Raw genomic sequence first — 10,310 nt, 5'->3', positions numbered from 1 at the left:
TGGCAACTTTTACACACCCAATTAAGCATGATTAAAGTATGCGCAAACATATGGTTCCCGAAAACTTCAGTCAGGAGAAGATAGCAGATAGGCGACCCGAAACTCATTTGCAGTGACTTCATAAAACGACTTGCAACGGAACCTGAATCACTGGAAAAGATCATCACATGTGAGGACACGTCGATTTTCTAGCAAGCTCTGTGGTACAAAGAGGCGTTAGAGGCACTCAAAACGTCCCCTTCAGAGAGAATGAAAAGGGCAATGCAAAGAGCTGTGAGGTGAGATAGAGGAGACAACCCCGAGGATGCTGAAGGGTTTGGCAGGTGATAACGTGAAGGACAGTTTCAGCAACTTAAAATGTGTACGTACCTTTAGCTAGGATACGCAGTATGTTGTAGGGGATAAATATAAAATGATAAACTTGGAGAGATGAACTACACTTTCGCCACTAGTTATGTTGTTTATTTGCCTCACTACCAAGTGCCCGCTTCCCCCCCCCCCCCCCCCCCCCCCCGAACCCGCCCGTAAAAAATATTGAGTGTTTGTTTTATAGCAAAATTGAACTATACGACTTGGCGAACCATCGTTCTTCGCCCAAGTGTAACGGTAATGGTTCGAACACGTTGCAAAAGCGTCCGCACTAACCGTTGTATATTTGCCCTACCTTTACAAGTGAAGTTAAGATATTTTAAACGGAAACGAACACGTGGTTGTGAATGGCGTTATGCCACAAACGGGTCCTGTTCTTTCATAGTGTGTGTCAGAGATCATTTGAAAATTTTGATTAGGATAGCCGCTAGCTCTGCATCTTTGACGTTTCCTCCGGACCGCTAGCAGGCCCAGCATTAGGCCAGAGATATTTCATCTCTGGAGGGGGGGGGGGGGGGGGGGGGGCAGACTTTACTTTTTCTTTTTTTCAGTGACAAGCGGGACATTAGCCTTTCAATGAAGCGGCTGAATCACGTAATATGGAGCGTATAATTATAGCTCGGGTTTCATGTATCAATTTTCGGTGTCCCACAGAAATCGGTACTTATCACGGTGCCTACGTCAAAGAAAATCGGAAAAGAACGTGACATTTTCAAACCTACAGAAAAGATACGCGTGGCCCGATTACGTGAAAAACGTTCCCCTGTCTCGTAAGAGAAGATAACCAGGTAAAATATGTGGTTACGAAGAAAAGAATCAGACATACGGACAGCGGAGTAGGATCTGTGTGTCGATCGAACCCTAAATAAGTCTGTATATAAGTATTGTACTCCCATAAAGCTTGAAATTGTTCTTCTCAATGAGAGATCCTCCTATTCATATGTGTTATCTAGTTTTCCTACATTATGATTAATATGGGTATGGCTTAATGTTCGGTGTTATTCGGCGTTCTTCGAAAATAGAGAAGCCTAGAAATAACCCGATATTGATCATGTGGATGCTTTGGGCAGTTAGTTATTCATACTTAGGGGGAACGTTGATTTTCATATTTATATTTAAAATTTTTTTAAGGTTACTTTTTTTCATATATTTTTTTAGTAATTTAAGAAATAATAACTGTTTATCTCTTTTATTTATTTTAACTTTATTTTTTCTTGTCATTTATTTATTTATTAATGTTTATTGGCTATTTGGTTTCTGGTATTTAAAAATTTAAAACGTTTTCTTTAACGGCGAGGGAAATGAAGATGACGATTTGAGGAAGAAGATATATATCACTGAGTTCTTAACGCCGCCAGTCTGTTTCCTTCTTGTGTGCCTTTGAGTGTGAGTGTATGTCCCCGCTGTTCCACTCAAGTAACCCAATATGTTTGTACGTAAAGATCTTTTCACGAATAATTCTTCTTAATAACAAACAAAAAAAAGATTAAAACCGAGGGGGTAGTTTAAGTACAAGACTGTAGACCTGTCCTCTAGCACGAGACTGGCCTGAGTTCATTTTCCGCGAGGCGCAATTTACGTCAGGCTCAACAGAGTCTTCATGCAGCCTACATTCAGTACATATGCAAACCACGCAACGGGGTTTAGACCCAGCAAGCTACTTTATACATTTAGGATTACAATTTCGTCACCGCAGATCCGGTATGCATGCATACCGCGCAATTAATATTCAAGATTTATGCTGGAAACACTTTTGCAGGTTGACCCGGACTTTGGGAGATACATGCTTGAGTGGCACAACTATTATAGAGAACAACGCGGGGCGCCACCTCTCAGCTATAATTACAACGTAAGTATATTTAAAATGTTTTGCTGGTTTTTTCAATCCTTCACTATGCTGCTCACATCGGAAATTGCTTTATCAACTCGTACATTATATAATAATGCATTGCTCCTTTAGAACTACAACCACAGCATCATCTTTGTCAAGCAGAGTTTTTAAATATGAAAACTTACTTCTTAAAGTATATTTAAGGAGACCACACTAAAAGTTGACCGGACATGCACATCTTTATGGTCTATTGGTGCACTTTAGGCGAAATACTCGGCCAACTATGAATATGATGGGAAACCTGAGACTGGGGTAGGAAAGTAAAACGCAAAGACTGAAAAACGTTTGGCAACGTCTGCAGTTTGGGAACGAGTGTATACAGTATCTGCCCTTGTAGTTTTTTTTGGTAAGGAATGTTATAGGTTGTTGCAAGGTCACGGATACAAGCAGGCAGTTCCGAAGTGTTAACACTGTGTATGTATGTATCTTCGGACTCTGTGGTTTCTTAGAGAAAGGGCAGTGTAAGTAGTTGTTTGGTTTTTTCTCGGAGGTTCAGTTCTTTGGTTTGTGTTCAGTTATGAACCCCATGCGTTAGCAGACGGCAAGATGGCGGTTATGCTGAACTGTGACTCTTTGTGTAATTGTTTTGTAGCCGAGGTTAGGGGAGATAAAGGGCAGTACATTGCATCGAAAACCTTCAGCGTGTGGTTCATAGAGCCCCTTATTATATTAAACAAAATTTGCTTGACATAGTGCAGGTTCTCAGATAAAACGCTCTATCTATATCTCTAATGATATTAGAAGAGACGAATCTTGATTTTTTGGCACATACCTTTGTAGAATCACGCAATAATCTCCGACATGACACATTTAGAATACCTTTGCTGCTGAACAATTTACGGTACTCAGAAATTGGATTATTTAATACCAGATATACGAAACAAAAATGCAAACATTCAAGAAATTATTCGAAGCTCTGGGTCTAACCAGATGTATAAAAATTCAATCAAAAAGAACCTTCTGTCACGTGCAACGAACAAAAAATTTAAGCATTTACGTGTAATCAATTTTACCATTTCTTTGTATGCCTTTTCTAATTTTGTTGTTTACAAATCACTTCTCTATGCCATAGATTCAACTACCTCAACTATGTTGTATCTACTCTATACAAAGTTTGTGTCTTTGTTTCCCCGTTCATTCATGAATGTTTGTCATTGGTGTTTTTGGAGTTGTGCTAAGCATTGTCATCCGGCAACGGGGCGACTTCAGCCAGAACATATCTGTGCTTGGGAGAAGAGTGTGTTGGTTTAAGTCATGGATGAAGAAAGAATAAAGCAATTAAAACGGGGACAACACAACCACATGAAAGATGTGGTTGTGTTGTCCCTGTTTTAATTGTTTTATTCTTTCTTCATCCATAACATATCTGTCTTTTACCCTTTTGTCGGAGACTGTAAAATCTGACTAAACAAAGCAAACAAAGAAACAAACAAAAAAGAAGGTTTATTTCTTATTTTGTTAAAAAAAAACTGTGTGTGTGATTGTTTTCCTTTTACTAGTTTATTCTATTTTGTCCTCTTGTTGTTGGGTTTTGTAGCTTCTTCTTATTGTAGTGACGGTGTTGCAGACGTGGTATCTAAGGCGTGTACGAAAAAAACTTCGTCGCTTCTTTAGTCGTTGCCTGTTTTCTTTTCTTTCTTTTCTCCTTTACGTTTTCCTTTTCCTAACCGTTCAAATTACACCAACTCGCCGGCAATATGACTATTTTTAGCCAATTATGTGTTTAAAAATCAAAATCTTCCTTTAAAATAGGGCTTATGCTACAACAATCAGATGGCCTAGAACATGTGAAACGTGACACTCAACACCATACAGAAAACCTCTCTACATAGCGGAGTATTTTGATGATATAATATTACCTGAGCTCACCCCTTCGAGTCCCGTGATTGATTGTTGTGCCGCAGACACGTGAAAATCTTTAAAAGCGAAGGCGCCACCAAAAGGCGCGAATGAAAGTCATCGTCGCGCTAAATAATTCAGCAAATTACTTAAGAGATTAAGGCAGAACGTAAATCGACTTTAATCTTCACTCTAAAAAACTGGAGTGGCTTCTTGCCCACAAAGCGTATAGAAGAGTCAATCGCACCAACTTACGGAGGCAGTTTAGCGAATGTTTAGGCCCAACAAAAGCTGTCTGCGCTCTGGCAATGTGCATGACGTTTCACCATGCCCACTGCCAGAGTGCTTTATTTATTTCTGCCAAGACATATTTTCAGCGCCGTCATTCCCCATGCTCTCTCCTTTGCTTGAACCGATTAGCTCTCCCGGCTGCCATGCTGGAAAGTAAACTCTTCAGATTTCTTAGAGTGTTGGAACGCCCAAAATGGTAACGAGTTAGATCATCCTTCTTTTTCAGTTATCGTTGGCGCCTGTTATCGCCCTCCTGGTCGTGACAATACTTTCGTTGATAAACTGTACGTTTGTATTTAGCACGTTTTTCTTTATTTCCCTGTAGTACCATTATTTTTGGCGGGGATTTTAATTACCCAGGTGTAAATTGGAAGGGGGGCATTGGTCTTACCTCTTGTGCGGATGGTGCAGAAGCTTCAAACATTATTAACCTGATGCATAGCTATGGTCTCGCTCAAATCGTAAACGAACCCACACGGTTACATTCTGTTTTGGACCTTGTTTTCACCTCGAGTGCGGATGATGTGCGGTCAGTTCGTATTCTTGACAGGATCAGCGATCATAACACTGTTTTAGTTGAAATGTCTCTGCCATTAGTAACTAGAAAAATAATTCCTAAACTCATCAATGTATACAGCAAGGTTAACGAATGTGCTCTAAACGAGGCTTTTACGCAGTTTGTTTCAGAATACGAACACCATTTTTATGAAAGATCTGTGGAGTCAAACTGGAAATTACTAAAAGACGAATTTAGGCAGTTGATGTCTCGATTTGTGCCTCAAATTGTGTTAAAAACGAATGCTGATCAACCCTGGTTCACGAATACCCTCAGAAAATTAAATAATAAAAAAAGCGTCTCTTTGCCAAAGCTAAAAAAACCAACCTGGTATCTGATATGTCAAAGTACTTGAACTGTTTTAAGGAATTCAAAAATAGCATAAAAAAGGCGAAGAACAAATACTTCAAACAAGACCTGCTAAATTTATTATTAACCAACCCTCGGAAATTTTGGAAAACAATATCTCCAAAGAGGGATGAGTCTCTCCCTAAGCTGAGCAACGACCTCAACGAAGTATTAACAAACCTTGAATCAGCTACCGTTTTTAACAACTATTTTTCGTCCGTGTTCACCGTAGAAGACTTACCAGTACCCTGTGATCCGATCTGTAGACCACTTAACATTTCTTGTGAACCTATTGTCTTTGACCGAAATGGTATCCTGAATGCAATCGAAAAACTCTCCCGCAGCTCAGCCCCTGGCGACGACAATATTTGCCCTAAACTTCTCAAACTAACAAAGCACATATCATCTTATCTTCTTTGTAGACTGTTTCAACAAACCCTTGACTCGGCGACCCTCCCGGAGGACTGGAGATTCGGGAGAGTTCTACCTATTTTTAAATCCGGAAACAAGCAGGACTACTCGAATTATAGACCTATATCGCTGACAAGTGTGCCATGCAAAATTTTTGAACATGTCGTCTACTCCCACATCATGAACTATTTGTCGGAAAATAAATTAATATGTAACAACCAACATGGTTTCAGGTCGGGATATTCATGCGAAACCCAGCTTTTTGAGTGTGTAACAGATTTCCATAACAATTTTCACTCCTCTAAACCCACTGATGCCATCTTCATCCACTTCTCTAAAGCATTTGACACGATTCCTCACCAGCGACTTCTATACAAACTTTCTGGACTTAACATCCATCCATCTCTTATACTCTGGATAGCTGAATTCTTAACTAACCGTAAGCAAGCTGTTCACCTTGGGCATGCCAGATCAGCAAGCCTGCCTGTACTGTTGGGCGTCCCCCAGGGCAGCGTTCTCGGTCCGCTTTTATTTCTTATATATATTAACGATCTTCCCCAACAGATAACATCATCTATTAGGCTTTTCGTGGATGACTGCTAATTTACCGTCGCATCACTAACCCTGAAGATTCATTACTACTACAGCAGGATCTAAATGTTCTGTCTCATTGGTGTAACACGTGGCAGATGAAGGTCAATGTAACCAAGAGCAAACTTTTAACATTCACTGGTCAGCGATCTCCTATTGTACGTAACTACACCTTACTAACACTGCCTCTCGAAAAAGTACCAACTTACAAATATTTAGGCGTAACATTCTCTGATGACCTAACTTGGAATACTCATATTGACAATGTAGTGGCTAGTGCATGCAGATCTCTAGGATACATCAAACGTAACCTATACCCCACTTCCCGTTGTGTTAAACTAACTGCCTATAAGACTTTCGTCGGATCAAAATTGGACTACGCCAACTTTATTTGGTGGCCTCATCAATCATATCTCATTACTAAACTCGAATCGGTGCAAAACAAGGCCTCACGTTTTATAACACACGACTACTCGCGAACGTCAAGCGTAACTGCACTAAAATTCAACCTCGACCTATGCCCTCTATCTCAAAGATCTCAACTTGCTCGTCTTGTCCTTTTTCACAAAACTTACTATTCGTCTTCTGATTTTCGAAACACCAACTGTCACCCATCACCTCACATCTCCTTGCGTCATGACCACAGCCTAAAAATTAAACCTCTATTCGCCAGAACTAATAAATTCCAAAATTCCCCATTTTCTCTCGCTCTTACTAACTGGAATTCCCTTCCTGAATCCATAGTACGTGAATCTAACCCTAAGGCATTCCGTGAACTATGCAAGACACACCTGAAAAGCGTTGATCCTTAACATGTTTATCTGCTAATTATTTTTTATACATGTTATGTTCTGATATCTGTCCAATTAGTTTGTAGTTCTTTTGTTTTCTTTTTGCGTTTTCGTATTATTTACCTTGTCGTCACTTTTTTGCCATCTGTATATGTCATTTGATCCCCTCTCATGTAATGCATTTCATTTGAAATGCCTTTGAGGTAAAATAAACTGAACTGAACTGAAACGTGCTTATCGCTGTGGAAAAAAATGGGGCTATCTATGAGAACCTCATCTGCTACACAAACACTTTTAAGTGCATTCTTCAATACTCTTTTCTCTTGACGCAGTTACAAGCATGGGCGCAGCTGTGGGCGGAAAGGCTTGCCCAATATGATGTTATTGAACACCGACCGCCACAACCGGACCCTGACAATAGAATGGGCGAAAATATCTACTGGATGACTCTAACTGAGCCCGATTTTGTACCTTCAGGTAAGTAATATAGCACTTGCTTTTGCTGCAAATTTTATGTGCCAAAACTAGTTTAATAACTTTTTACCTGAGCTCATGAAGAAACGTCGTGAACTTACACGGGACCGTTTGGCAACAAAACTAAGCGTGTCAAGAAAACGTCGGCTTTCATTCTGAGATTTCCAGGATTCTGTTCTAGCTATTTTTGCCCTCACCTGCAACGTTTTTGCTTAGTGTTTTTAACTAGAGGTGATGAATTAGCGGACGTTGTAGACTAGAAACATCTAATTTTTTATGCCTCATATAGTGCAAAATAAGCCGAGCAGAAAATGCGGTGTGGCTGACATATAATTACTGCTGTACGCCACATCATAATAGGTCCGAGCGAGGCCGACGCTACAATACATTGTAGCGAATCAAGCAGCGCAAAAAAAGTGCATCATGACTGCCCTCGTCATTTTTAAGTGTGTGCTACCAGCGGCTGAACCAATCACGCCCATAGAAAAACGCAGGATCATGCAGCATTCACTGTGCATGAGTCGCTTAGTTGGGGAGAGCCAAAGCACGAATACGACAATCGCCGTGACGAGGCACTTTAACGGCGCTTGTTTAACTTCATGGGATCGTAGCGTCGTCAACTCAGCTAGGTCCAGGTGTGAAACAAAATATAAAGTGTTAATATACAGGTATATTCTTAAGAAATTCGTCTTTTTTGCATAACGGGCAGTATATGAAATATATTACGATACAAATAACAAGTTTCAACAATTGAGCTTTATTCTTGCACTGGAAGCCTATAATCCTGTCTACAGAAGAACTAATTTTTTTTCTGTACGGTATTAAATGAAGACGCAGTATATCAGTTTGACCCATAAGCAGTTAAGCGCAAGTTGAATGGCATATTACGGCCTCGTATTTCTTTACTCAATGGAGGATTCTGCAGAGGAAATAATACGTAATCTTACTTTGATGATATGTCGCACAAAGTCCGATTGTACGAAATACATGCCAGCTAAGTAAAATATTGCATTGCTTTAATAGGGCACTCTCGTTGGCTTGAGCTATTACCTAAGCATAAAATCAAGTCATTCCATTAACCATCAAACAAAGTGTGCCGGAATTTCTGTTACAGTAATAACGCTCCTCTCAATGCAAAACTTAATTTATTTAGAGGCCACTGCATTTGCGAAGAGGGCGAGCGCGCTGACATGAAATCATCCATAAACATTTCTAACCAGAATGGCAGAAAAATATGTAAAATTTCTATGCACGGAACTAATACGTGTTTATGGCGATTGTCCAGCTTGTGTGCCTACTCGCAGAAACTCGTTTATGTTTGTTCGTGTTCATTATCATAATTGATATCCATATCTTTCTTTAAGCTAGTTAAGTTCTACAAAAGTTTGTGTGTGTTCGCTTCTTTCATTGACTCTTTCGTGGTTCAGGCTTGGTCTGTTGGGCAAGTTGGTAATTGACATTTATATTAAATAGAAAAAAAAAAGACAGGCCAAAAAGACGTTTGGTTTTTGTGATTCTTCGTCTTTTTGTCCCTTTTTTTTCGCCATTTTTAATATAAACGTCGTTCAGGCTTTTACGTTTCGTCTTAATTCAATAGCTATACCGACTTTATGCTTCTCTTGATTTTTAATTCGCAAAATTATAAAACATAAAATCATCCAGTAGGTCACTTAAAATACCGATATACTGTGCTTACTAAACAGGTTTCCCAAGTAATCAGTTCCGTAAATTAAACATCAAAGTTCAGCTGCGTGACGGCTAAATCTTAGACATAAATATTGCTCCTTTCTTTTCAGAAAAAGAAGTTACTAAGCTCTGGTTCAACGAAATACATCAATATAATCATCACGACCCGCGGTTCAGCCCGGAGACGTCTCATTACACACAGATGGTGTGGAAATCAACCATATATGTTGGATGTGGTTATGCCCGCTCATATTATTCCAGGACAACATACGTTGTCTGCAACTACTGGCCTCAAGGAAACATCCTCGGAGAATTTGCTGACAATGTTCGTTAATAAAATCAGTAAAAGAATATGGCACTGCTTTTAACTAAGGGCTCGTATCATGAAGATTATTTTTTTACATGAATCGTACGCCTTTGAGGGCAAACTTGGCGATTCTCCCGCCAAACTAGTCTCAATAATTCCGAGGACCTTCGTAAGTTTTCTGGGTAACTTTTTATCTTAAGGTGTGGCAGTTGAAATACTGCCCCTGTAACGACTGTAGCTTCTTCCGACTATCATTAATGCCGAACTAATGAGGCTGTCATATAGTAGTTTGGAAGACGCATGTTGCGTCATTGGCTGTGCTTCGATTTAACTTTTAACATAACAGAACACAATCAAACAATTGTAAGGCTCAATTTGCCAATAATTTGCTGATTGACGTTGGCCACGTGCTGAAATCCGCAATGATTACGCCTAAAACCACAAATCATTGCGGATTCCAGGCAAAATAATAAAAGTAGTTTTATGGTTATTGTTTTACACGACGTATTATGTCGGGTGTTTGCAGGCATTCTGGTACCTGCTTTCGGTCTAGTCGTACTTTATCGCGCGAGATGAGACGTGGTGGCCCCAGTATGCAAATAGCCCTTTACCTCTTCGGGATCTGAACTAGATGGCAGATTTTGCAATATTTGCTAAGTCAAACATACCTGCTAGTTTCTGGAAATGTCACCTAACAGCACAGTCAGTCTCGGTGCACTTTTATTATGAAATATTGATTAGTAAAAAATTAGGAAA

General features: G+C 39.7%; 1 protein-coding gene across 1 annotated transcript; it reads left to right on the top strand.

Moving 5' to 3' along the window:
• Positions 1-2,152: 2,152 nt before the first annotated feature.
• LOC120849126 (Golgi-associated plant pathogenesis-related protein 1-like) lies at positions 2,153-9,581 on the top strand. The gene is made up of 3 exons (XM_040221263.1): positions 2,153-2,218; positions 7,420-7,564; positions 9,358-9,581. Exons 1-3 carry the CDS (start codon positions 2,153-2,155, stop codon positions 9,579-9,581), a joined length of 435 nt encoding a protein of 144 aa, XP_040077197.1.
• The last annotated feature ends 729 nt before the right edge of the window (positions 9,582-10,310 follow it).

The sequence above is a fragment of the Ixodes scapularis genome, unplaced genomic scaffold (assembly GCF_016920785.2).
Source record: "Ixodes scapularis isolate PalLabHiFi unplaced genomic scaffold, ASM1692078v2 PGA_scaffold6__148_contigs__length_123643588, whole genome shotgun sequence".
In the NCBI taxonomy this organism is placed as follows: Eukaryota; Metazoa; Arthropoda; class Arachnida; order Ixodida; family Ixodidae; genus Ixodes; species Ixodes scapularis.
Note: the sequence above shows the minus strand (reverse complement) of the source record. Positions and strands in the feature narration are given on the sequence as shown.

What these genes read in the sequence shown, in the direction of transcription:
- LOC120849126 (XM_040221263.1), top strand. Translation starts at nt 2,153, where the DNA reads ATGCTTGAGTGGCACAACTATTATAGAGAACAACGCGGGGCGCCACCT. An exon ending in CTCTCAGCTATAATTACAAC is followed by an intron (nt 2,219 to 7,419) that starts GTAAGTATATTT and finishes CTCTTGACGCAG; the next exon opens with TTACAAGCATGGGCGCAGCT. An exon ending in GCCCGATTTTGTACCTTCAG is followed by an intron (nt 7,565 to 9,357) that starts GTAAGTAATATA and finishes CTTTCTTTTCAG; the next exon opens with AAAAAGAAGTTACTAAGCTC.